Consider the following 27,675-nt stretch of genomic DNA (forward strand, 5'->3'; position numbering starts at 1 on the left):
CGATAACCTCATTGATAATGATGAATCTGTTTAAGAAGCAATTTAAGAATGTTTTGGTCCCTGACAAAATGTCAGAGAAATGAATATGTTGCAAATCAAATTCCACTTGATGATCATCAAATTCAATTTGCTCAACATGTAAACAGTGATAAACATTTCGTGGAGCCATGCCTTGTCTCTCATCACTACACTACACCTCACACGAGAACATGTTTATCGAAATTTCCTTAAAGGTAGAGGACCCCAATAAAAGGAAATTAAATTTTGGTTTTTGTTTTTTGTTTTTTGCTTATTATTTTTTATTTATTTTTGTTTTTGACTTTGTTTTTAAATACTTAAATTTTTTTGGGTCAAAGGTCTAGCTCTTTGTAACAGCAGCGAGGTAGAAATGTCAAACTGTAACGCAAATGGAATACAATATAGATAAATTTGAATTTTCTTTTAAAAAAAAAAAAAAGAAGACAGTATATCAAAATTGATTTATTGGGAAGAAGACAGGAGAAAGTCCAACCGTACACAGGCACACAGCTTCAGAGTCAAATCCTTACCCGTTACTTTCCTCATCATTTCAAACATTGCTAGCAGTCATATAAATGCTTTAGATTGAGAGTTGTACATATATACATATATATTTATATATCTATCTATATATATATATATATAATTGTCTAGAGTGAAAACATGCATGGTTGATGGGTTCCCAATTTCCCCATCTGGGTCATTTTCAAATGTCAATTTCATAGATGCACTTGGCTTACAACCAACCTCGTTCAAAGATAGTGGGTGGTCTATCTTCTTTCTGCATAGCTAAATTAAAAAAAATATCAGCTTTCGGATACAGTTCCTTCACAAAGTTGGAATATTTTTGTCCCAAATCTGAAAAATTTGACCATGCTGGCTAAGAATCTGCTTGCTATCTTAATTGTAGCAATGAGCTGCTTCAGGTTCCTGAGATTTGCTGAATCGAGTTTGCCACAGGAAGAAGGTAAGAGCTTTTCCTCTGTTTTTGTTGTTGAGGAAATGTGGGGCGAAAAGAATGAGCTGATTTTTTTTTTTGAATCTTGGGTTGGTAGTGAAACTAATAAACCAGCACAACTGTTTGTATTAGTTGGGTTGAGTCCTCTGAAATAATCAAGTTTTTTTTTTTTTTCTTTCCCCCCCCCCCCCCCCCCCCCTCCCCCCTAGTATTTTCCCAGTGATTAAATGGTAAAAATAGCTCCTTTTCTCTACAAGGAATTCCTTTGATGCTTTTCAGTGGGGGCTTTAATTCCCTTTGATACTTTTCTTGGGCTGTCTAATTCTTATCGTCTGCATTTAGTTTCCCTTGCCTTAGAAACCAATTTTGAATTCTTTGTAGCACCTCTAAGTCAATTTGCTTCTTAAGTTAGTTCAGATGCCATTAGTTATAAAAAGAGACAACTTGAATGTTGGATAACTTTGATTTCTAAGGTTGCTGAATGAATCCAGAGATTAAGTATTCAAATAGGACTATTTACTTGACGTAATTGTTATTAAAGTGATACTGTCGTTCTCGGATTTTACGTCCTTTGCTTCTTGATGAGATCTATGGAAATTTTTGGGGCTAAAACTTTCTTCAGTTCTTGAACATCGTATACACCATTTTTCGTCTATTGAAATCAAATTTGTTCTTTGCCTCGTGGTAAATTGTCATAGAAACACTAGTTGACTTTAATTTTTATTTTTATTTTACTATACTGTAAATGATATAACGGAAGGAATTCTTGAGCTTCAGTGTTGAAAGTTGTAAATAGAACAAGCCTAACACATTTATTTATTTATTTGTGGATAATACTGTAAATGTAAGAGTTGTTCAAGGCTCATTATCTTAAGTTCTATTTTCATAAATAGATCCACGGTACAGAACCTGGTGATCTGGCTACAGAATAATTGTAGAAAAAATCTATATCTGAGATCCATGACAAATCTCCAAGTATGCCTTTGGTTATACTTACATGCATTTGTAATTATCAAAATGGGGGTACATTAACGTAACTACCATTATTTTTAACATGCTCTTGTACTCTAACACAGGTTTGTTCTTTGATGGTTATTTTGTCATGGACAGTTGATGCTCTTGAAGAAATAGTTACAACGTTGGGTGCAACATACTGGAAGTTTAATAGTGACTCTTGCCAAATTGAAGTGGTTGGGGTAACACCAGAGCCACCAAAGGGGTCTGAAAGTAGCATTGGTTGTGAATGCCAAGGCAACAACAGCACTGACTGTCATGTCGTAAGGATGTATAATTCCCTCATTTTCTTTACTGAAAAATATTACATTGATTACTTGTGCATTTTTCTATGCATTTGAATTATGGAGGCTTTTATGGATAATGATAATAATATTTAAGGTTAATATAGACTCAAACGGGGTTAGGTTCAGTACAAGATTTTCCTTGTTTCATTATGATTCAAGTTAAGATTCCATATTTCAAAGTTCATGAGTGCGAGAAGAGGTTCTAGTGTAGCGGGGAAGGGATTTATCTCGGTTAGGTGACAATAATGGTTTTGACAGTGAGGCGGGGTTTTATGTTTTCACCAATTGCTTAAACTGTTATTGGTGATAATTGTATTGTTGCTAATTTGACAAACAAAACAGTTGAGATGTGGAGATATTAGGATGAAGTTGACACTACAAACATGGTACCATACTATAGGAGGATGTTGTTATTTCAAAATGTAATACAGAGGTAGTTTTGCATCCAGGTAGGTTTGCATATACCTACCTTACATTATTATCATGTAAAGAAAAGATTGTTCCAGATCGTTATAAATATGGCCAACCCAAAAAATTTACTTTAAGGCTACTTCTGTTGCAACTTTTAAGCATTTTTAAAATGCAATTAGGGCATTATAATTATTCTACATTTTTGATAAAATTTGTTCTCTGCTTCATATTTAAACTATAATTTATCATGTTTCATAGAGAACTCAAGGGTTATAATCTACCTGGTGTGCTGCCAACTCAACTGTTTAAACTTCCTTCCCTTCGAGAAATGTAAGAGCACTTTGAAAATTTTCATCATACTGTTTGTTTCTGTTTCATGACACGTGTTAAATGATTTGTTTTTTCTTTCTTCATTTATGTGCAGTGATTTGGCTTTAAATTATCTCCACGGTACAGTACCACGAGAATGGGGTTCATTGAAGTTAACCTCAATGTGAGCTCTTGCCAGACCTGGCGGTTTAACTTTTTAAGTTTTAATTAAACTGTTCTTGCTTTAGATTAACTTGAAAATACCGTGCAGCTCTCTTCTTGTTAATCGCTTGTCAGGGGAGATTCCAGAGGAGTTGGGAAATATTACCACTCTCACATACCTGTAAGTTTCCAATTTTGGTTTCTCTCCCTTTTTATTTATTTTTAAAATACGGGAGTGAAGTTATGGTAATTGAAGCAGTCCTGGTTAAGGTCAACATGGGTAACAAATGTAGCATGTTTACCCAGTCTACAACTATTGCTGACTTTCATCAGATGCTCTGTGATCTTTTATGTTTCCATCCATGAAGGAAGAAACCTTTTCATTTTGAAATTTCCCAGTCTATATAGTATGATTCTGTACCCTCTCTTTGAATATTTTAAATATTATTCTTTTCTTAAATACCTTTTCCTTTTTCCTCAATAATTATTCAGGACCCTTGAAGCAAACCAATTTTCTGGAGTTGTTCCTCCTCGTCTTGGGAGATTATCCAACTTGCAAACTTTGTAAGACATCTAATCTCTTTTGTGTTTGTTTTGTTCTTAAGTTTGTTCTTTTCATTGTCGGTATATTTCTGAAGTAAGAAATGAACGTAGCATGGTGGCTCATTTGTTTTATATTGCCATTGCAGGATGCTGTCCTCCAATCAATTGACTGGAAGCCTGCCAGTTACATTTTCTGGGCTGAGCAACTTAACAGATTTGTAAAGTTTCAGTCTGTGTTTTCCTTCAAGCATGATGTTAGTATACCTGTTGAACTAATACCTTGTGTTGTCAATGCAGGAGAATAAATGATAATAACTTCAATGGAAGCATACCTGATTTCATACAGAATTGGAGACAGCTCAACCGATTGTAAGATCTTTGTTTCTGTCCAACAAAAAGCTCCTTGAGCTATCCTAGGTGATTTATGTTTTGTGATTATCTTCTAATAGTTATTCTTACATATATTTAAATTATTGAAGAGAAATGCATGCAAGTGGACTTGAAGGTCCCATTCCAAATATATCACTTTTGAGTAATTTACAAGAACTGTGAGTAAAGGGCCTTCTCGATTTCATTTAATAGTTATATTTTTTGGCTTTGGTTAAGCTTTTTTCCTTATTGTTTTCCCTTTGGTTCCATGAATGTTTTTATATGTAGGCGGCTCAGTGATATTCCTGGACCGCAGCAGAAGTTTCCTATGTTGGAAAACATGACAAAAATAATAAGATTGTATGTAGAATTTCAATATCAATAAATATCATGTCATCTATTTCATCTATTTAATGGTGATTTATTTAATGCAATTCAGTTATTTATTTTAGGGTTTTGAGAAATTGTAATATTTCCGGAGAGATCCCTTCATACATCTGGACGCTGCAGAGTCTAGAAATGTTGTAAGTAAGACTTGTAAAGATCTGGTTTAGAAAGCTTTTATTAGATTCCGTGTTTAAGTCACTCACACAACAGACACAAACTAGCACTTTGCAGAGGAAACCTTAATGTAAGTTTAAATCACGATCCATCCTAAAAGCTATACTTAGTAGGAAATGGGCCCAACAATATATATCAAGCATGTTTTCAGTAGTAAGATCTCGAATGTTCTTTTATTTTTTATTTTTTATTATTATTTTTTTATATTTTTTTAATGTGAGATTGAGGTCTGTGAGTTGATCAGAGTTAAATGAGTTGAAGTTTAAAGACAAAAGGTGCTGCTGTCGAATAAAAAGGTTGCTTGGGCGGTACTTGCCAATTTCCATTATTATCCATTCATGTATTTTTTTATTTATGTAGAGGCAGTTTATTGAAATGACAAAGAAAGGGAAACATAGTAGAATCTCTGCAAAGGATGAAAAATTGTTACTGTGATCATAATTGAAATTTTAGAATTAAGTTTCAAATTACTCTTAAGATTTACCCCAAAAAAAAAAAAAAAAAAGGCGCTTTGAGTCGTTGAACGTTATGAACTACCAAGTAAACCAATCATCTGTACAAATCTAATCATGTACACATGTTTCTGGACTTATACAAACACTTGTCAACTAGTTCCATTTGTAAACATGATGCATATTTGGTATAAACAAGTTGCATTTACCTTTTTTTATAATTAAAAAAATACCCATATACTTGTCAGTTCTTCTCTTGCTATCAAAGTCTAATTTGCATTCTCTGTGGAGAGCAATGAAGAAAAAAGAAGAAGTTAGCCTATCTACTTGCCAAGCTCGCTTTCATATGTCAGGAGTAAATTGTTATCTCAATAATGCTAACCAAGTAATCCCTGAATAATTAATGTTCTCCATTTTCAAAAATCGATAAATCCTTTCTTTTTCTACTGTTGGACTATGGTTTATGGATGAAGGGTGATTACCTTGTTTTATTGTGATTGGGACAGGGATCTCAGTTTTAACAAGTTAGTTGGGGAAATTCCAGCCACATTAAACTTGGAACGTATGAGATTCCTGTAAGTATATTACTCAAACCTATGCTGCATTTGTACATAGATTTGATATTTCATTAAGTAAAAACTATGTAAATCTTTGAAATTAAGTGGAACTGTATGGATTTATTTCCAGACAAGAAACCCATTTGATGTGTCTGAACTATTAAACATCATATAATGCAGATATATATGCATAATATACAGTTTTATATCAGTTTCGTTGTTGCTTTTGGATTATTCTAAACCTCTGATGTTGCCTGTGTTAGCTTTTTAACTGGCAACTCGATGACTGGAACTGTACCAGACTCAACCTTAAAGGGTGGAAGCAGTGTGTATGTTTCTTATCTGGGATGCCTTCAATATTTTTAATTATTTTTTGCCTATTTGCTGTCATTTTGTTTTGGATGCTCCCTTTTGTATCCAAAAGTTTCTGCACTGCATTTGAATTTCTAGTATTCATCAATCCGATGGCGATTGACTTTGTGGTAGAATTTTTTACTGTCCATTTAGATTAACATATTATATTTTTTGTTGTTATCCTTTGAAATCCTGCTGCTAAACCTAGTATATGTTCATGTTATACCTTGATTTCAATAGTCGAACCCAGTTCTTTTCAACTTAAACTTTAGGGGTTGATGGTTGCTTAACGAGGTCCTCATTATCATATGGAGAACCCATTTACTCTTACAACATCCTTTTCTTGGCATTTAATACAAGTAAAATACTCACTGCTAGTCCCTAGCAATTATTTTTGTGTTGTTCATTCATCAAGTGATGTTTTCTTTTTATGCTTGTATGCAGTGATCTTTCGTTCAATAACTTCACATGGCAAGGCCCTGAGCAACCTACTTGTCAAGAGAACATGTCAGCAGACTCTTCTAATATAGTTTAAAGTCTTTCACTCTTTCAAATGGATTTTAAACTGATTTTTGTTTATTTTCTTTTCTTTAGGAATCTAAACTTAAATCTGTTCCGAAGCTCTTCAACTGATAACAACTTGTAATACCCTCCGTCAAGTTCTTTTATTTATTTATTTTTTTTTTGGGTTGCAATCTTTTGCTGACTTACAAAACTTTTCAAGTTCCTGGAATTTAAAGTCAGGATATTGATGTTCATATATACCGTGCAACATTCCCTACTAATATATATCTTTTCACTCAATCCCAGAAGAGGATATGTTCCATGCCGGAACAATTTCTACTGTCCACGATGTAAGGAAATGCTCTTTTATGCTTGTAGAATATGGGCTACCATTCAACATGAGTCTCAATGGATGTATTCTGATGAGTAATTTTGTTAAACTTATATATGAAATCACCTTCATTTAAGAATTTTACTGAAAGATATTAATGAAATCAACATAATGTAGGTGGTTTTATTCAGAAATATTTTGACAATTAGGAATGCTCTGTAATTAATTCCAGCCATAGAGTTTATGAAGATTGTATCTGAAAACATATAGAATTTAGCCTTGCCATACTCTATGGTTGTAAAATCATTCTTTACTAAGCACTTTTGAATTATTGAACTTTTTCTTATTGTGCTTGGACGTGGAATTTAAACCTTGCTTGATATACAAAATAAAAGTCTCATGTATGTTTGGGTAATTTAGTGTATTTACCTTAGCACATCAGAATGTTGTATACTTGTATTACTAAAATCTTGTTTGTATTCTTTCTCCTATCGTCGCAGATTCGACTTGTATGCATGTCAATTCTGGTGGGAATGATGTCACCATTGAGGAAAATAAAAAGAGGATTCTATATGAAGGAGACGGAGGAGTTGAAGGTGGCAGTGCAAAATATTTTTTAAATGAAAACAGTAATTGGGGATTTAGTAGCACTGGAGACTTCATGGATGATAATAATTTCCAAAATGCACGTTACATTGCCACTTTACAGTCATTGAATGTCTCTGAATTATATAAAACGGCCCGTATATCTCCAATTTCTCTCACTTACTTTCATCGTTGCTTAGAAAATGGGAACTATACTGTGAATCTCCACTTTGCAGAGATACAGTTTACAAATGACCAAACATATAGTAGTCTTGGGAGGCGTATATTTGATATCTATGTTCAGGTAATTAAAGAGGCAATGCAGTTTGTATCTTTAAGTTTGAATTTAATGGTGACCATGGAACACTTTGTTCTACTTTTAGGAAAAATTAGTGTGGAAGGATTTCAATATTGAAGATGAGGCAAAGATTGCTGAGAAGCCAACAGTAAAACCTATAAATAATGTTAGTGTGACAAATAATGTCTTGGAGATCGGATTCTATTTTGCTGGCAAAGGGACAACGAGGATTCCTGATAGAGGAGTTTATGGCCCCCTTATATCAGCTATTTCTGTGGTGTCTGGTGGGTCACTCTTATGGTCCTTTTTTCCAAAAATTTTTACTTTATTTCTTAATTTTTTAATTTTTTTGTATCATTTACAGATCAAGTTTCTCAACCCTTTTGCCTTGAAATTATTCAGTGCTAAGAAAAAAGTCCTCTTAGTATAAGCATACCTTTGAACTGAAAAGTCATATTATAAACTTGTAATGTAGTGTAATAGTCATCATAGGAATACACTTAAGTGAGGAAGGCATGCCAGGCACCTTTATCATTTTCTTTCTGCTTCAATGACTATTTCTTATTATAATACTTTGCAAACTCTGAGTTATGTCTTTGTTATCAAATGAACTGCTTTGCTATATTTCCTTGTCACGATCATATTAAAGTATCGGTTCTGTTAGCTTGACCTAGTTTGCCCTGTTGTGCAGATGACAAACGTTGCTCAGATGGTGGAGGTAACTCCAAGAACAATGTTCCCATCATCGCCGGCGTTGTTGTGGGAGCATCATGTCTTGTATTTGTTATACTAGGAATTCTTTGGTGGAAAGGCTATTTCCAAGGAAGAAGGGGAAGAAAACAAGGTGCATATAATCCTATAAGTGCTATTCTTAAAAATGTCATTTGTTTTGTGCATAGAAATCTCTGGATTCTCTTTTTTATCAGAATTTTTCCTTATTATGCACTTGGATGTTTGTATAATTGTGTCACTTCAAGCATCTCCAAAGAGCAGGCCCAAAAATTCCTGATTTAATATCTTAAGTTGCTTTACAAGAGGTATTCAGTTTCTTGTACCATACATGAGGTGATGGTTCATCATCATAGCGTTTAATCACTCCCTTGGTGCAGATTCTAGAGAATGAATGAAGAAAATGTTTAGTCCGTAGATGAGTATGTTGCGAGCATGCATATGCTAGTGAGGATCCAACTATTTGAGTGGGGCTGAGAAACCCAATTTATATGGCTAGCCTTTGAATAGAAACATTCTCATCTCATGCTAGTGGTTGCATGTCATATGTAAGCATAATCTCTATGTGTTTCTGAAGCAAGAAATAAGAATGAAATTCAATGAGTTCATTCTGTACTTTTCCTTTGTGACAATGATCAGATCTTACAGGCCTAGATATGCAGACAGGAACTTTTACCTTGAAACAGATAAAAGCTGCTACCAATGATTTTGATAATGAGAACAAGATTGGAGAAGGTGGTTTTGGTCCTGTATACAAGGTATTTTTATTGTTGTTCATGATTTATTTCTCTGCTGTACTTTTTCCTCTTCTACTTCAGATATGTAATTGTAAGGATTGGGGTGCAGGGTCAATTACCAGATGGAACTGTTATTGCAGTAAAGCAGCTCTCATCTATGTCAAGGCAGGGAAATCGAGAATTCTTAAATGAGATAGGCATGATCTCCTGTGTGCAGCATCCAAATCTTGTAAAGCTTCATGGGTGTTGTATTGAATCAGATCAGTTATTGCTTGTGTATGAGTACATGGAAAATAATAGCCTTGCACGTGCTTTATTTGGTAAGTTTGATTCATTTACTGAACCATAAAAATCATGATTTCATCAAAGTAACTGATTTTAGTTGGTGAATATATTGTTTAACATGACTATATGATGATTTGAGTTTTAGATGAGTTCTTTTTCTGGTTTCTTCCAGTCTACCTCTTTAGTACCCAAGTAAGATTTGCTAGCAGATTTCATTTTCTTGGTTATTTTATAGGTCGAGAAAATCGGCTTAAGCTGGATTGGCCGACAAGGCATAAGATTTGTATTGGGATAGCAAAAGGTCTAGCTTTCCTTCATGAAGAATCCAGACTAAAAATTGTTCACAGAGACATCAAAACCACTAATGTGCTGCTGGATAGGGACTTAAATCCTAAAATTTCTGATTTTGGATTGGCTAAACTTGATGAAGAGGAAAAGTCTCATATCAGCACCCGAGTTGCCGGGACAATGTGAGTGGTCATACTTATGTTTATATCTGCACACACAGACATGCAAGGATTACATAGTTATATGATATATCAAAATTTGCTTAATTTTTCAATTTTGACTTACAAGTCTTGAGAATCTGATTGCAGAGGATATATGGCTCCGGAATATGCATTGTGGGGCCACCTTACCTACAAAGCAGACGTTTACAGTTTTGGAGTTGTGGCCTTGGAAATTGTTAGTGGGAAGAACAACAATAGTTATGTACCAACTAACGATAGTGTCTGTCTTTTAGATTGGGTATGCAAGAACTTTCTATCCTGCTTGGAATTTTTTGTTTCTTAAATTTAATTCATTATCTGTTTGCCATCATTGTTATTGAATTTGTGGCAAGCTACTAAAAGCATTGTGATTCAGAATCGGAACTACTTCGGTGGACACTAAAAAGTGAAAATATTTATGCTGCAGGCCTGTCATGCGCAACAAAGTGGAACCTTGACGGAACTGATTGATGAGAATTTAGGCTCGGATATAAACATAAAAGAAGCGGAAATTACGGTTAAAATAGCTCTCCTGTGCACAAATGCATCTGCTTCGCTTCGGCCGACTATGTCTGAAGTGGTGAGCATGCTTGAAGGACGGATGACTGTTCCAGATGTGGTCCCAGAACCCAGTAGCTACGGTGAAGACTTGAGGTTCAAGGCCATGAGAGACCTCCACCGGGAGAGACAGAGTCACAGTTCGAGTGGAAGCCAAATTCAAATTTCAACGACGGTTCATACATTCAGCTCTACTTCGACATCTGGCGTTGACATCTATGAAACCAATAGAGAACCCGTATCCTCCTGACTTTGGTGAGTAAATGGTGTTATTCAGCCTCATACATGTACTTATAGTCAATTATGTAAACCTCTTATTATTCTTTGACACAAAAATTTTCAACATTGTTTTTTTAATATAAAGATTATCGTGTGAGAGTGGGATGTGAAGAATTTATTTTATTTTGGGACCATTGATCCGTGATCAATCAAGAAAATCGTATTGCTGCTGCTGCTACTAACATGGATTCTTGACAACTTTAGTGGCACTCGCATAATTCTCTGTCACTCGTATAATTCTCTATCATAGTGTTTGCGAGAATTGAGGAATTATGGAGACCTGTACGAGAGAGAGATATTTCAGTACATCCACCCGGTGCATTGAAGTTTTTTCCAAGCTGTACGCACATCAACCCAGGTATACATGGTATGTTGAGTGGTTGTTTGGCATTGCAATCTGCCTCTCAGCCCAAATTCAGTTGAATGGTGGTTATGAACTTTTTAGTAGACCTGGTCCGGCAAGGTCTATGCAAGTTCAACTTCAAACCCTTTATTTATTTTACAATCCCTTTGCAAAGTGCTTGATCAGGACCTTTGTTCCATGCAACAGAAAGGGGATTTAATGGAGTTTGTGGATCCAAAATTGGAGTTTTGATTTCAACAAGGAAGAGGCAGTTAGATCAATCAAAGTGGTATTATGAACGAACCCATAACCAGTGCTTAGGTCCATAATGTCCGCAGTACCGAGTTTGCTTGAAGTGCGCACTGTTGTTCCAGAATCAGAATTGATAATGGACTCCGGTATTTACGGTGATCTATTAAGGTCGGTTAAGAGCCATAAAAATGCATTTTGAAAAAATCTCACAACAGGGATCAATTGAATCTCAAACCCTCATTACTTCATCAGTTCTTATATGGACTCTTATGCTACATCGACTTCACAGAATCTCTATCAAATTAGTCTTAATTAATTATTCTCAATTTTTAACATCATGAGAGCACATTAAGGCAAGGCAGAGGGCTTCAAATGATTTTCAAATATCATGCATTTTTAAAGAATTTTATTAATAAACTTTGTGTTTTTGTAAGTTGCAATGGGTGAATTACCACCATTCAAGTCTTAAAAATCTGAAGTCTTAACGATGTGGGTTAAATCCCAACATTATATGGTTTTTAATTAATTGATTAATTAATAAAATAATTAAGATGGAATTTTCAGAAACATGTCGTGGACACTTGGGAACATTGCAATGAATATGACATAACTTGTGTGGATGTGGATTTGATTGGAAACAAACAAGTAAAAGTCTCATTCACTGTTTATTACAAAAGAATTTACACTTGTCGGCATCAAGTTTCATACATGGTTCTCATTATGGTTTAAAATATCATTTCCTCTAAATTTTTTTGAAATTTTTGATTTTTTAAGAGATCGAAAAAAAAAATGATTTTGAAAACAAACAAGTAAAAGTCTCATTCACTATTTATTACAAAAGAATTTTTGCTTGTCGGCATCAACTTTCATAGATTGTTATCATCATGGTTTTAAATATCAAATTTTTTTTTTTGAAATTTTTGATTTTTTTTTTAACCGATAAAAAAAATTTGGATTTCAAATAAAAACGGATAGACTTTCTATAATATCTATCTAAATTTTGTCAAAATTATTATGAAAATTTTCATCAAAATATCCACATAAAATCCTTAACAATTTAATTAAAAATCTATAATATCCATCAAAATTTTAAAAATTTCCATGTAAATTTTTAAAATTTCTATGAAAAGTTTGAAAACATCTATTAAACTTTCTAAATTTTTTTTATAAAAAAATTCAGAAATATTATTAATGTTTAGTAAATTATGATACCAAATTAACTTTATAATTATTATTAATTTTTTACCTTTTGATTTAAATATTTAATTATATAAAAAAAACAAAGTGAATTAAATTCAATACCTTGATAGGTTATTCATTGGTAAAATATATATATATATATATATATATATATGCTATGCATTCATTAGAATTTCATAATTACAAATTAATAATTGACTATATAAAAATAAAAAATAATAACATAAAATAATCACATAGATATATAATATTATGTAGATTTGGTAATGATAACATTTAAATTAATAACACTAAACAAAAAAAAAAATGATAGAATATGTCATGCTAAACATCAAGGACAACTATGTTTAATATAAAATTTTTATAGTTAACATATTAATAATTACATAAAAATTATTAAAAAAATATATTTTTTAATAATTATTTTTTACATTTTACATTTCAAAATGAGAACGAAGAAAAGATTAATAATTTTCAATTAACCAAAAATTCTATGAGTATTGAGATGATATTTATACAATATAATATAATTGTAAGAATTGTTTTATCTTAATTAATAAATAATTTTATTAAATATATATTTTTATATTATCATAAATAATAATTTATTTATAATGTTGTCATTTATTATAAATTAAATTGATTAAGAGATATATAATATCTATTAATATTTTTTAAAATTTTTATAATAAATTTGATAATTGATTGATTAAATAAACTAATATATAAATTTTAATAAAAAATAAATTTTTTAAATAAAATTTTATATTTTTGATAAATTTTTATCAATGTTCGATATTTTTTGATATTTTTATAAAATTTTTTATATTTTTATGATGAAATTTTAAATCTTACGGAAAAAAAAAAACTGTTAATCTACAGTAAATTTTTTTTTTTTTTTAAATAATTTCATAAACACGTGATGGAGACTTGGGAACATTGCAATAAATATGACATAACATGTGTGGATGTGGATTTGACTGGAAACAAACAAGTAGAGTTTCATTCGGGAATGAAGGGGATATATTGCCTACCATGTGATACGAAAGAATTTTATTACCCACCAAAAGAAAAAAAAAAAAACGAAAGAATATACGCTAGTTTGCTGCAACTTCCTTTTTTTTTTTTCTTTTTTTTTTAAATTAATTTTTTTCATTTCAATTTTAATTTTTTTAAATTTTTTTGTATGAATAGAAACTTTCCTACTTTGTGGTCTCTCTTTTCATATATATAATATATAGTCAGCTGGACCTTTGTACCATATATACATCATGCAGCATTTCCTGCTTTCCATAACCTGTTTGACAATTTGCAACCTATGAAGCTTCCTGTTTATAAATATGTATACAAGAAAGCAATTGACGATACTAAAGCTTCTTCTTCTTCTTCTTCTTCTTCTTCTTTTTTTTTTTTTTTTATAAATTTTAATAAATGTAGAACTCTTAGCTAATATATTAGAACAAAGAACATAATATATATATATATATATATATATATATATGAAAATTTTATGGTGAGGACCGTCCGCATGAAAATCGCAGTATTAGTGACTGTTTTTTATAGTATTAACGATGGTTTCTTAAAAAATCGTCACCAATACTATGAAAAACCATCACTAATACTGTGGTCCGCATGAGAACCGTCCGCACCATAGACGAACTGTATATATATATATATATATATATAGACAAAAAACTTTGTATTTGTATTGTCTTTCTTGGATGTTGTAAATTCAACCATTAGTATCGAAAATCAGATAGCTCTCTCACTTTACATATAATTAAAATTTGGATAAATATTACTATAATCTCTCCCATTTTACTATTTTTTCAATATTACATTTTTATTGTTAAAAACATTAGTATAATGTATTCACATATTACTTTCCTTTTAATATAACACGGTTTTTTAAACTTTTAATAATAGAGTTAAAATTTAACCTATTTATCATTTGTTTAATTAAATTCTTTTATCCATTCTTAAATATAAAAATTAATAAAAGTTAGTAAATAAAAATAATATGATCAAATTCATGATTAACTTTTTTTTTTCTTTTAAGAAGCAAGAAATAGTTTCAAATGTATTAAGCTTAACTCTTGAATTTGTATTTGAGACAATTATAACTATTATAGATAATTTGTTATTTTTTTAATAATTGGAGAGCAGAGATTTTAACACCAATATTTTTAAGATTTAACAATTTTGGAAGAAATATGTATAAGTATTTGTGTGCGTGCGTGTGTGTGTGTGTGTTCTTTTTTTTTTTTTTTTTTTTTTCAAAGTTCTTAGAAATAAAATAATAATAATAATAATAATAATAATAAATAAATAAATAAATAAATAAAAACCTATATAAGTGGGAAAAAAAAGATCAAAGGAATGGTAAATGGGTAAAATTCTAATTCTATGAGTAAGTGTTTTAAAAAATAGTGTTATATTAAAACAAAAGTAAAACAAAGACTTGTAAATTAGAGGCGTTATAATGATATTTACCTTAAAATTTTAGTAGAAGAGAGATTTAAAAGAATAAAAATTATAATAGAAGAGTAGGCTTATGTTTTTTATTTTTTTATTTTTTTATGAGATAATTGGAAAAAGAGAGAAAATAGATGGTTAGGGCTTACTTAGAGAGAGAAAAATTAAATTAGGAAAAAGAATATTATTTAGATGCAACAGTAACTTATTTAGCAATTTTAAAACAGTATTTAGACCACAAGTATATAAGAAATTAATGGGTTCTAAAAAAAGCAAATATACACCATTTGAATATTATATTAATGAATGTTCTAGATTTTTTTGTTTTTTTTTTAAAAAAAAAAAAACTTTATATTTATATGAGAATCCTTCCCCTATATATATACAATGAAAACATTATACAGGCAAGCTAAATTATGGTCCGCAATCAAGTTAATGAAGGTACTTGATATGGATAGAGATCCTTGGAAGATGGGGAAGCCATCCATGTTGAGTCTGATGAACGAACCAGGGTCTGACTCTCATATTCAGCTGAGCTGACCTGGTGTACATTCTGATTCATGTACTGGTCTCTCAAGCCTGCTAATCTTACTTGTTCACCGTAAGCAGTTGGATCCACCACTGTTTCACGAACAGAGCTTCGACCCTCCAGCATGTTCACTACTTCAGACATCATTGGCCTTAGCGCTGCTGATGAATTTACACATAACAGGGCTACTTTTATCACTCTAAGTACCTCTTCCTTGTAAAACTCTGACCCCAATTTTGGATCCAACAACTCCACCAAATTCCCTTCTTGTTGCAAAACAAGGGCCTGAAAAATGCAAAACAAAAAAGTATAAAAAATATGTGTTTAATTTCAAAATGACAAAACAATGATATCTGACTTATTACCCAATCCACAAGGGAAACATAGGGGCTATTTTCAAGATGCTTCATGTTGTTATTCTTTCCTGCAACAATTTCCAATGCTACAACACCAAAGCTGTAAACATCTGCTTTATAAGTTAAGTGACCCCATAATGCATATTCTGGTGCCATATATCCTCTGCATCATATATATACAAATTCTTACATTAATGATATATATGATCTATGAAACTTACTCAGAAAGAAGAAAGAGTAGCTCACAATGTTCCAGCAATTCTGGTGCTGATGTGGGTGTTTTCCTCTTCATCAAGCTTGGCCAAACCAAAATCAGAAATCTTAGGATTAAGGTCTCCGTCGAGTAGTATGTTTGTAGTTTTGATATCTCTATGAACAACTCTCAATGTTGAATCCTCATGCAAGAAAACCAAACCTCTTGCTATTCCTACACATATCTTTTGCCTTGTAGGCCAATCCAATTTTAGCTGCCTTTCCTCTGGACCTGAAATATGTTACATATGTTGGCGCCTATATGTTAATTCTTAGTAAAGAATTATAAGAAATTGATAAAGATACTGTGCTATGGATCAATAAAATTACCATACAAAGCTCCTGCAAGACTATTGTTTTCCATGTATTCGTATACCAGCAGTAATTGGTTTCTTGAAATACAGCAACCATATAATCTAACAAGATTTGGATGTTGCAAACCGGAAATTATGCCTACTTCAGTCACGAATTCACGGTTTCCTTGCTTTGATTTTGAAGAAAGTTGCTTAACCGCAATAATGCTGCCATCCAACAATATACCCTGCATTGAAAATATTATATATTCACTTGGTTAATTATGTGTACAGTTTGTATAAACAAGGAAAATGAAAATGATGGGATTTTGTAGAACACCTTGTATACAGATCCAAAACCACCTTCTCCAATCTTGTTACTGGGATCAAAGTTGTTGGTAGCAGCTTTGATTTGTCTGAATGTAAAACGACCTGTTTGCAGATCAAGCCCTCTAAGTTCTGTCCAATGAAAAAGAGGTAAATTATGTGGGACTGCATCTTAAAATGATAATAATTTACTAATTAATTAGAATTTGTACAATATTGATTAAAAAAAAAAGAGCACCTTTTTCCCTTGAAGTGCTTTCTTTTAAATAGTTTTTCCGCCAAAGAGTGCCTAAAATAATAACAATGAGGCATACAACTGACGTGGTGGCTCCAATGCCGATTGATATCATCATTCGGTGATTATGGGATTCTACGCCAAGAAAGCAAGCTTGGTTAATTAGTAACATGATTTGTCAATAATAACAATCTGTATTAAAATGCTTTCCAGTTTCTACAGACAAGTTATATAGAAAGAATTTACCAAAAAGAAGTTATCTAGAACGAAAATTATTATTAATATAAAAAAAGTATTATTATCTTTACTCATTTACTAATTTTTTTATTATTATTATATATTTAATCTATAAAGACAAATAAATAAATGAATGAATGGATAAATATTTTCCTTCACAAAACGGTGAAGATTTGGTTGGTATTTCTTTTCTTTTTTTTGGGTTATGATTTATACCTTTCCATCAGCGGTATGATTTGGTCTATATGTATGCTGGATATACACTGATATATAGGTGATATAGCATGAATAAAACAAGGTTTAAAACCTTACCAGAAACTACAGAGATCGCTGATATAAGAGGACCATAGGTTCCTTTCTTTGGGGCAGCTGTTGTTCCTTTTCCTGACCAATGAAATCTGATCTCTATAATGTTATTCTTCACCTCAACTGCTTTGAATTCCTTAATGATTGCCTTATCACACCCATTTGCTTCTTTTCTAATGTCAAAATCCCTCAACTCCAATTTCTCCTACAACATACATAACTCCTTCAATCAAAACTCATATCTCCTATACATACACACATATGATGTATATAATGTTTTTTTAATATATACCTGAATATAAACATTGAATATTCGTCTTCCGAGGCTGTGAAACGACCTGTTGTCTCTGATTATTATCTCGGCAAAGTGAAGCTTGACAGTGTACTTTCCATTTGCTAAGCAACGTCCATAGTATGTGAGAGAAAGAGGAGAGAGGCGTGCGTTTGTGTACAATTCTGGATCCTTCATTCCTAGTATAGACACATTGTTTGGTGCGTAGGATTTTGACGTGGTATCAGCATCCCAGAAATGTCCAGTACTACTAAATCCCGTGTTCTTTTCTCCGTCGAATACAAACTTTGTTGGCCCTCCTTCTTCCTGGTCCTCTTCGTAAGTGATGCCTCCTACGGTGGCTACTCCTCCCCCACAGTTTATATGTAAAGAGTGCACCTCTGTTTTGAAAAATTCTTCTTATTGTGTATAGCTTTAAGAATATATATTTAACATTTATAAATTTGATTCTAACAGATGCCAAGTTACCTTTTAGACATGGAGAACCTTTCTGGCACTCCGCAAGTAATCTTGATTGGTGCAATTTTTAACAAACAACTAGATTATTAGGAGAAGTACATTTAAAGCCGAAAAGCGAAATTAATTAAAGACTGCTAGTTTGATAAGTAGTACGCTTTGAGATCTTACGAGTTCTCATGTGAAGGAAAGCTTTTGAATAAATTCCTGATGAATCAACAAGTAGATAGGGTTCACAATACTTAAGGAGTGATAAAAAGCTAAAACAGGCTGATAAATGTATTCGAAACAAAATAATATTCTTAGTTCTTACAAGTAATCAGGACAAGTAGATGGCACAGAGCTCTCATTGAAGTTATTATAGGAAAGATCTGTTTTGCTGCACAGAAATATTGTATTAATTAGTTTCTCTAACTAATTGTAATCCCTAATAAACAAGAAGGATACATATAGGCCATAGTCCATACGAAGGGTAAAAAATGAAATTTTAAACCAACAGAACTTGCCTATAAGATGAGATAATGCCAATGTTTCATAACGAGCTTTACTCAAATGAGCCAACCAGCAGAAGAATATTGCTATATACCATTAAAATGTATATGGAACATTGAAGTCTATAACTTATTTATTGAGTTAGATTTTGCATAAGCTTATAATGATTAATCTCTATGATAAATAGACGAATATATTTCTTCTGAATCAAGTGTACAGAAACTGAAAAGAAAAAAATGTTTCAACTCAAATTGATATGGGTTTATTCTATGTTGTAGAAACTTACTACTTGGCGTCTCTTTTTGGGATCCATTTTGGAACATCCCCACTAAGTTGGTTGCTTGTGAAATATCTGTTAATTAATGATCAGAATCACAATAGTAATGTAGTAAGCAAATGCTATTCAATAATTTTACAAATTAGATTATGCAGAAGAAAATTAAGGGAATTTATAGTTATATAAGTATTATTCACATATTCCATCTCTTTGAGCCTCTGTTTTTCTGATTTTCGCAAGGTCTTTGCAGCTTACTTGGTGTCATCATGCACCCAGCCTAATTCTAAGGATGAGAAGGTTAATAGTTTACTAGGACACCTGGAATCTAAATCTAGTCCTTTAAACCTAAATAACCAATATATACATGGAAAGGTCCCCATTTTTTATTACAACTTGAGGTAGTATATACTTACATATTCTCCAGCTTTGATGAGTCTTGAAAATATGAAAGATTTCCGTTCAATCTGTTGAAGCTAAGATCTCTACAATAAAAAATATATATTATACTATTGAGATAGAAACATGCATGGACTTAAGAATGCTTACTGGTTGAAGGCTGAAGTGAATTTGTGACTCGTATCCCTTGGAAGAGGAAATTTTGTATGTTAAGAAAGGTGAAAGGAGAGAGAAGCTAATTTTGAATTATATGCAGAGTTTTGAGAAAAAAGCATACTTTTAATGACATGGTTCATGCATGAACTAATTAAGAATGTTTAGTAGTTTAACTGAATATATGTGCTATAGTGCTTTGGACGAATAAATTTCTTTTTGTTTAATTTATTTACTTCTTGTACTATTTTGTTTTTAAGAGAGGTGAGAGGAGAGAGAGGCTAAGAATAAATTGTTTACAGAGTTTTGAGTTCTGTCATTTTAGATATGTATCCAGGGATTGGGCCAACGAGATTGCAGCTTCTCAACATTCTGTCATATAAATAAAGAATTTATGGTAAAGACAATTGCTTTTGATGATGTCTTAATAACATATAGGAATTTATAGCATATTCAACCGCTTACAAGAGTTTCATCTTCGTCATATTTTTTAAGGATGGAAATTCTGAGCTATGTCCATCTAAGTCACTAATCCTTCTGCATAGAGTTGCGCACATAAACAATACTTACAGTTTTGTAATTGGAACAAAAACTTCAAGATTTTGAAAGAAAAGATAATGCAACTCAAGGAGTCATGTTTATATCAATATAGATTATAGAATAACGAACTTACAGTTCAGTTAAATCACTCAACTCAGATATAGTAGAAGGAATTGGCCCTTTGAGACCACTAGCTTGAATTTCTCTGTTGACAACATAGTTTAATTGGATTTAAGTCGAACAGTTTAAGTGACGTAGAAAATATATTATTATATGCTTACAATTTGTTGAGATTTTTCCAACTGTCAAGAAAGTTGGGTATTCTTCCAGCGAAGTTGTTGCTGCTAATTCTACTGCATGAGGCACGCCAAATTTAATTAACTCTGACATTTGATGGCAAAATGTAAAAATGATGTTCCAACTGTATTACTATAAAGATCAAGGGGTACGTACAGTTCTGTCAACGTGGTTAGCTTAGTGAGAGCCTCAGGAAACTTCCCTGTAAGATAGTTGGCCTTAAGAATGCTGCATTCATCAATGGGAAAGATTGAATCAACGTTAGCCTATTCGGTATAATTTCATTATGCAAATGATGCGTAGAAAATCTAGAGACACCAAATAATCAAATCATAGAGAAAGCGTAAAAATAAAGTAAAAGAACTGACAGATTCTCCAAGTTGAACAATTTGGCAAGCTCTGTAGGAACAGTTCCAGAAAACTTGTTGTTCTCTAAGCTCCTGCAAACATGAATACTCTCCTTTGTAATTACAGCAGTATTAAAACCAATGAACATCTAGAATCATCTTCAACTGATGAAAAGGTGGAAAATGAGAGATTTCTAGAGCATACAGATATACGAGAGAGGTCATGTTTCCCAAGTAGGTGGGGATTGGTCCTGATACATTGTTCACATACAAGGACCTATACCGTACATTGTTATTAGATCATGTACATCCATATGTATATACACATACATATATATCCAACTAAAAGATATAAGTTGATGGAATTTGTTACAGATATTTCAAGTTCTTCATAGAAGTCCATTCTGGAGGTATGCTACCACTTAGATAGTTCAGCGCAAAATCACTATGAAAATGGATGAAGAAAATATAGAGTTAGCATTTACAGTAACTGCCATACAAATTGTTATGGAATCCATTAAATCCCATTTAATTAATAAATCTCCCTTACGCTGTTTCAAGGTAAGGTAGCTTTGCTAGAGATGGTGGAAGTTTACCAGAAAGGTCCTGCCCTTTAAGAAATCTGTATTAACAAAAATGCAAGGTATTGCCAAGGTTTTGTAACTAATTAGAAAAATCAATTAAGTACTCAATATGCTTCATATACTTTATGAATATTAAAGCAGAGGAATATACATATAAGTTAGAGCATTTGAATGTTATTGGATTATATAAAGAGTACTGCAATAATCATAAAGTAATTTGCTAAACAAATTTATAAAAGGATATTGGACAACTATTGTGACAATACGTTAAAGTGCTATTCCATACCATGGATGATAAACACAGAGATATCGGTGTTTATCATCAATGAGTGATGTATAACCTAGATATATAAATGAGAAAATCTAGTAGCTAGAAAAATACTATATCAGTTGCCATATTATTTGATAAACTATTTTACAATTATTGTTATAGTCAATATCAATCAAATTTATAGATTATAAAATGTAGGAAAATATGATCAAAGGCATGTACGTACAGATGAACAACGTGGCATACATCACCAGGATAGGAACAATTGCAAATAAGAGAATTGTTGTACAATGGCCTGTCTTGGGATCTTGGTGTCAACCAGTTTGTGTTATTGCTGCAGGGTTCTATGTTGAAGTTCCAGTCTTTCTTCCCCACTTGTACAGCGATTTCTCTTAGAGCTTTCACTGCGCTTACACATCAGTAATTAAAATCTTTCACCTTCGATCCTTTTTTCATTTTTCCTGTGTGATTTTAATCTTTTGGTATCCATATATAATGCACTATAGTATTCTTTTGCACCTCTTTTTCTTTTTATACAATAAAAGCTGGCTTAATGTTGGAAACAAAAAAAAAAGAAAGGAAAATCATGAATACGTTTTTGATGAATACGCTCAGCTTAATAAAGAATTAGTGTAAATTCCAACTCAGGCTGCTGTTTATTAATACTACCAAAAAAGTTTATATGCTCACATTGACACTTCATGGACAAAGTTGAGGTTGGAAGTTAAATATGCAATGCCTTTCATTTTACACCAACTTAGAATGATTATAAAGTGCATATAGTTAAGAAGGAAAAGAAAAGAGAAAGCTCGGTTGAGTACCTTCATCATCTGGAAGCTTAAACCTGGCTTGTGCATCTACTTTGATTTCTGCTAAGAAGATGAGCAACATGACGATAACAAGGCTAATGATGGTGTCTGGTACATTAGGAATTGTAGTCATTTTTCCTTTTCCTATTTCTCAACGCTTGGAATTCAGTGAAGGAGCTCGGGGTATAAGAATTTGGTTGGAAAATCTGACTCAACGGTCGTCGCTTTACATGGACTTGGTATAAAGTGCATTTACGCGTACGTACCCATCATTCTGTCATTTTCGACAGCTAAGTGGGGTTTTCTTCCTATATTTATTTTCATGCATTTGGTTTGTACTATGTCTTACGTTTTGATCAGAAGAAAAACTTGTTTTATGATCCCAGAGGAATTTGCAAACTTATTGGTTGAATTTTGATGATCGCTTGTCGCAATGGATGTTCTTTTTTATTTTTTATTTTTATTTCATTTTTTGATTTTTTTAATACTTGTAGTTAGTTATTTAGATGTTCTTTTTTTTATTTTAAAATACTTGTAGTTAATTACTTAATGAATAAAATCTTAATCGTATAACCCATTTAACAATTTGTTGAAATAACTAATCAGTAGAAAAAAAGAAAACGGATATATACCAGTTAAGAATTTTTTTTTTAATTACAAATATAATTGGATTGAACTAAACTATTTTATAAATAATATATATATAGGTCACCTGGAATTAAATTTACCATACTAAAAAAAAAAAAAATTACCATGGGAATATTTATAGTGTACTTGATTTGTTATTAAATCTCAAACTTTTGATTCTTCATTTTTCTTTTTTCATTTTTTTTTTCCGCTAAACATTCTTCATTTTCCTACTTGTTTTCATGTGCCCTTCTACAATTGTATAAGAAAAAAGATTCAACAATCAATAATTATGTACATAGCGATGTTGTGGGGGAATGCAGACTAAGGTGTGTTGACTTAGACGAGAGGCAGTCAATACGGTGTTGGTGCCTGACAATAAATTAAATTAATAGTACGAAGAAATTAATTAAAGAAGTCAATTAGGTCAAGTAATTTTGTCTTGTAGGTCCCGACAAAGAAAAGCAAGTATTCATTCAAAATGTGAACACAAAAAGCACGGAAGGTGAGCTACATGGGGCCTCCGTGTCTTCTGTAAGGACACGGATCCTTGTCCCTCCCATAATTGCATCGTCATTAATTTGCTCGCTTTCACTGTTTACGAACAAAACTAATTTCGTCAAGTTTACCAAAAACAAAGAAAAAAAACAATAATAATTACAACAAATAAAAGTAAAAAACAACCCATGCTATCCAATATTTGAGACTCAGAATTTTTGTGCTAGTTTTATTTAGATTCTATTTAATGAGTGTGAATCGTCTCCACAAAGTCATATCTCTAGTGGAAAAACATAAGGTAAAAAAATAAGTAGAACATTGAATCATGCACCCCAAAAAAAAAAAAAAAAAATAAATAAATAAAAAAACCTTATATACCTTCCTTAAGTATAGGCTCCGTAGCATCATTATATATTATTATATACGACGAAGTTCAGAAAATAAACTTAAGGTTTGAGAACTGGTGTTTGACAGAAAAGAAAATGAAAGAAAAGCAAGAAAAAGCTGAGAAAACCAACAAGCAAAACGAAAGAGAAACTGAGAAAGAATAAGAAGAATTTCAGAGAATAATGGACAAAAATGATTATTGCACACTTACAAAACTGTTAGAGAGCTAGTTAAATTGCTCATTACAATCTAACCAACTAGCCAACTAGGAAAGCAGCTACCAATCTTTTTGATACACGTAGAAGGATTAAAAACTGATTTAGAAAAACTAACTAAATCTGAATATGTAAAAGAAAAGCACGTGCAAGCACATGGCTATTTTTAACAAACTCTAACATTATAGATAGTCCAACTCCAACGAAAATGAAGATATCTTAAAGATTCAAGCACATATTCATGTATTTTTAAAAAGATACACTTGAATCTCCATAATTTTTTTAAATTAAAATTTCAAGGAGTTTATTATTGTGAATAATTTACACTATTTTGATGGTGATCCTGGGGCGAGAGGTAGTAGAAGAGTCCACAAGTTTTGATGAAGCAATGAGGCTTTGAGACTCAGATGGGCAATGCTGTGTAATTTGCTGAAAATGCTCCTATATGGCTTTAACCTCGATGGATCACCATAATTACTGGGATCCATTATCAATTCTGGAACAACTGCGTGGCCTTCAAGCATGCTTAGTACTGCCGACATTATAGGCCCAAGCGCTGGCGATGAGTTTGTACATAATAGTGCCACTATGATCACTCTAACTACCTCTTTATTTCAACAAGCTACGTTTTCCAAAAACTAGACTTCTTGTGGGTACAATTTTTTTTTTTATTCTTTATTGTAATGATAAAACAAGTTCTTGTATGTTTGAAGTAGAACTCACAATAATACTATTTATTATTATTAGTGAACAATCATCAATAATATATATATATATATATCATATAATAATTTAATTATTTATTATTAAAAAATTTATTTTTCAAATTTTAAAATAAAAAATAATAAAATTAAAATTTACCACATCATTAACAGTGACAAATAATAAAACTTTATTGGAAATATTCTTAATTATACTAATGATCCATTTGGTATAGTGGATGAAAATCGAATTTTCGTTTATAGAGCTTTATATAATAGATATTTTTGAAAAAATGCTATTATTAAAAAATTCATAAATATTTAGCTGTAAATAAAAAAACTGTATTAAATGCTCAAAAAGTTTCCATATAAGCTAAAATAGCTGTATAAAATGCTTATTTAGTTTTCATATGAGTTTAAAAAAAAAATTTATAAAAAAACATAAAATTTGGATAGAAAAGCTGTTTTTTTTATCAACAAGTACTTGTTAATTTATGCAAAACATTTTTATTTTTTAACAAAAAAAGTTTTAACATTCAAATAAAATTTTTGATCCCAAAAAAAGCTCTGCCAAACAAGCATATTATAAAAAAAAAAGACTTATTACCAAAAATTAAAAAAAGACCATGCGTCACTTACTTTCTTTTGTCACATCTTGTTTATAAATATTTAACAACTTAGCTTGATATTTCATAACTATATATTATGCCATTATTATATATATATATATATATATATATAATGTCATTACTGTAATTTTTTTATCAGAAAATTAATTGCCATCGATGAAAGGCACTTTTGATTATAAAATATCCATTTTCTTATCCATGGTGAAAGTGATCAGGGAATGAAACGAATAATTTAGTCATCCTAACTGTCCACGTCTTCAATTTTCTTCTTTACTTTATATAACTAGCATCTGCATCGTTACTTTCCTTTGAAAATGATTGTTTCCCAGGGTGTGTATAGTGGACTTTCCAGACCCTAGCTTTAGCAGACTAGGTCTTTCACAGTTATCCACCATTGAAACAGATTGAAAACAAGTATTCACGCTTAAAATAAAGTAGATTGCAATTAAAAAAAAAAAAAGTTCATGAAGCTTTTTTGGTTAATGTTGTAGAAATAAATATTGATTTGGGTTCTTTATTTATGAATTTGTATTTGTTAGTTTACATTTTTTATTCTTTTTGTATTTTGCGTCTCTCGTTTTTTGTAGTTTATATATTTGTATTTTATATGGATGACTACTATATATTTAAGAATTGCTTTATGATTTTTTTATGGTAATTGTAAATTTATTTTCATTCTGTAATTTAAAATTGCTTATAGTTGATTATTTGGATAATATTTGAGGAATTTATATATGATGATGCTGATCATTTAGTTGTATTCATGAATATATTCATTAACAAGTTTTATTCTTTTTTTAAAGAAATAATTGGGGCTAAGGAGAGAGAAACATAGTTAGGGCTTAATTAATTAGAGAGAGAGAAAATATTATTTAGATGCAACAATAATTTATTTAAAAAAAGTGTAAAAGAGTGTTTAGATACAGATTTGAAAAATTAAACCTTTATTAAAGGCAAATATACACTTTTAGATCATATTTATAAAGGATTTAGATTTTTTGTTAAAAAACTTTGTCAAAAAATTTTCTATCGGGATCCTTCCCAATGTATAAAGTAAGAATGGATATAACATTTGGTAGTTATGACAATAGTGTATAAGAAATGATTTTCAAGGAAACAATTGAATAATCATTTTATAAGAAAATTTGATTTGTTATTAAATCCATGAACAAAGCAATGCATTTAAAATAAATTAATCAACGTAAGATTGAAAAGTTGGTGGATGGTCAAATTTTGATATCTTTCTTGAGACAAACAATCGGATACCAAAATTGAAAGCATTAATTTGTGCCCCACATAGAGATCAGCCAGAGCCATTGGTTCACACGTTATTTTTATTTTCCCATGGAACACTTCACACAATGTTGTTGAATGTGAGTCCTTGGAACATTAAATTAGATTTGTCCTTCAGCGGCCACTTGTAGCTGAGCTAATTTTCCCGTCTCCCTCAGCTCCATGACTTTTCTAATCTCTAAAGTCTCAACTTATCCAATTAAAATTATTTATAAAATTAAAATTGTTAAATTACGACCACATATGTGTATATATAAAATAGTAGTTTAGTTTATTTAATTTTCTTAAATAATAAAGTCAGTATGATCCAAGAAGCGTACTGTTCGTTTCTCATAGACCAATTGGCCCAACATATGGTTCCCATTAATCAGTGAGAGAAGGGAGCAGTGGCCAGTGAGAAATTTGCTCGAAAGTGATAGATACTTCTTCTTCTTCTTTTTTCTTTTTTTAAATGCCAAAATGAGAGACTTATTAGTATATGGCAAATAAATTACCAACAAAAGTGGTTTTGCTTCCAAGGGACCGACTATGGAGGATAAAGGATGGTGAAAATCTTTAACACAGAGGGCCATTTCACTTTTTCAAATTAGATTTACATAAAAATGTTTTTTTTACCAATATAATTAAGTGATTGATAAAATTTTCAAATTAATCATATAATACTTTTTAGCATCTCAAATTAATCATATAGTACTGAAAGCCATTAATTAAATGCATGAACTGTGTGAGATTAAATTATTCTAGGCTGGTTATTGGTGTGTATATATTCTCTCTCTCTCTCTCTCTCTCTCTCTCTCTCATATATATATACATATAT

At 31.4% G+C, this 27,675-nt stretch overlaps 2 protein-coding genes across 9 annotated transcripts; one reads left to right on the forward strand and one right to left on the reverse strand.

The window, feature by feature from the left end:
• The first annotated feature begins 665 nt into the window (after positions 1–665).
• Positions 666–10,912, forward strand: LOC107412400 (probable LRR receptor-like serine/threonine-protein kinase RFK1). 4 transcript variants are annotated; one of them, XM_016020180.4, is made up of 24 exons: positions 666–985; positions 2,087–2,261; positions 2,947–3,018; positions 3,113–3,181; positions 3,269–3,340; positions 3,652–3,723; positions 3,849–3,920; positions 4,000–4,071; positions 4,182–4,250; positions 4,360–4,431; positions 4,524–4,595; positions 5,591–5,659; positions 5,905–5,970; positions 6,440–6,502; positions 6,590–6,637; positions 6,806–6,849; positions 7,331–7,719; positions 7,799–7,997; positions 8,405–8,557; positions 9,091–9,200; positions 9,289–9,499; positions 9,700–9,934; positions 10,061–10,211; positions 10,380–10,912. In XM_016020180.4, exons 1-24 carry the CDS (start codon positions 892–894, stop codon positions 10,758–10,760), a joined length of 3,030 nt encoding a protein of 1,009 aa, XP_015875666.3. In that variant the 5' UTR covers positions 666–891; the 3' UTR covers positions 10,761–10,912. The 4 variants fall into 4 exon arrangements, with proteins under 4 accessions (XP_015875666.3, XP_048323559.2, XP_015875662.3 ...); XM_048467602.2 differs by having other exon boundaries at positions 667–985; positions 2,053–2,261; positions 9,082–9,200; XM_016020176.4 differs by having other exon boundaries at positions 667–985; positions 9,082–9,200.
• Positions 10,913–15,305: 4,393 nt separating this feature from the next.
• On the reverse strand, positions 15,306–22,801 carry LOC125420640 (probable LRR receptor-like serine/threonine-protein kinase At1g07650). 5 transcript variants are annotated; one of them, XM_060812695.1, is made up of 24 exons: positions 22,521–22,785; positions 21,926–22,103; positions 21,395–21,466; positions 21,218–21,289; positions 21,050–21,121; positions 20,866–20,937; positions 20,654–20,725; positions 20,482–20,553; positions 20,334–20,405; positions 20,126–20,197; positions 19,961–20,032; positions 19,525–19,593; positions 19,121–19,186; positions 18,656–18,721; positions 18,514–18,549; positions 18,355–18,395; positions 17,887–18,266; positions 17,601–17,799; positions 17,055–17,186; positions 16,830–16,948; positions 16,527–16,737; positions 16,191–16,428; positions 15,954–16,107; positions 15,306–15,873 (listed from the first exon to the last, which is right to left on the reverse strand). In XM_060812695.1, exons 1-24 carry the CDS (start codon positions 22,639–22,641, stop codon positions 15,487–15,489), a joined length of 3,045 nt encoding a protein of 1,014 aa, XP_060668678.1. In that variant the 5' UTR covers positions 22,642–22,785; the 3' UTR covers positions 15,306–15,486. The 5 variants fall into 5 exon arrangements, with proteins under 5 accessions (XP_060668678.1, XP_060668679.1, XP_060668680.1 ...); XM_060812696.1 differs by lacking the exon at positions 19,525–19,593 and having other exon boundaries at positions 22,521–22,784; XM_060812697.1 differs by lacking the exon at positions 22,521–22,785 and having other exon boundaries at positions 21,946–22,084.
• Positions 22,802–27,675: the final 4,874 nt, after the last annotated feature.

This window comes from Ziziphus jujuba, chromosome 1 (assembly GCF_031755915.1).
Source record: "Ziziphus jujuba cultivar Dongzao chromosome 1, ASM3175591v1".
Classification (NCBI taxonomy): Eukaryota; Viridiplantae; Streptophyta; class Magnoliopsida; order Rosales; family Rhamnaceae; genus Ziziphus; species Ziziphus jujuba.

Coding starts and splice junctions, on each gene's coding strand:
- LOC107412400 (XM_016020176.4), top strand. CDS start 892: ATGCTGGCTAAGAATCTGCTTGCTATCTTAATTGTAGCAATGAGCTGC. Junction 3,341..3,651: donor ATTACCACTCTCACATACCT/GTAAGTTTCCAA, acceptor ATAATTATTCAG/GACCCTTGAAGCAAACCAAT. Junction 10,212..10,379: donor GTGTCTGTCTTTTAGATTGG/GTATGCAAGAAC, acceptor TTTATGCTGCAG/GCCTGTCATGCGCAACAAAG.
- LOC125420640 (XM_060812695.1), bottom strand. CDS start 22,641: ATGACTACAATTCCTAATGTACCAGACACCATCATTAGCCTTGTTATC. Junction 20,198..20,333: donor TTGAGTGATTTAACTGAACT/GTAAGTTCGTTA, acceptor AACTCTATGCAG/AAGGATTAGTGACTTAGATG. Junction 16,949..17,054: donor AAGCACTTCAAGGGAAAAAG/GTGCTCTTTTTT, acceptor TTCATTGGACAG/AACTTAGAGGGCTTGATCTG.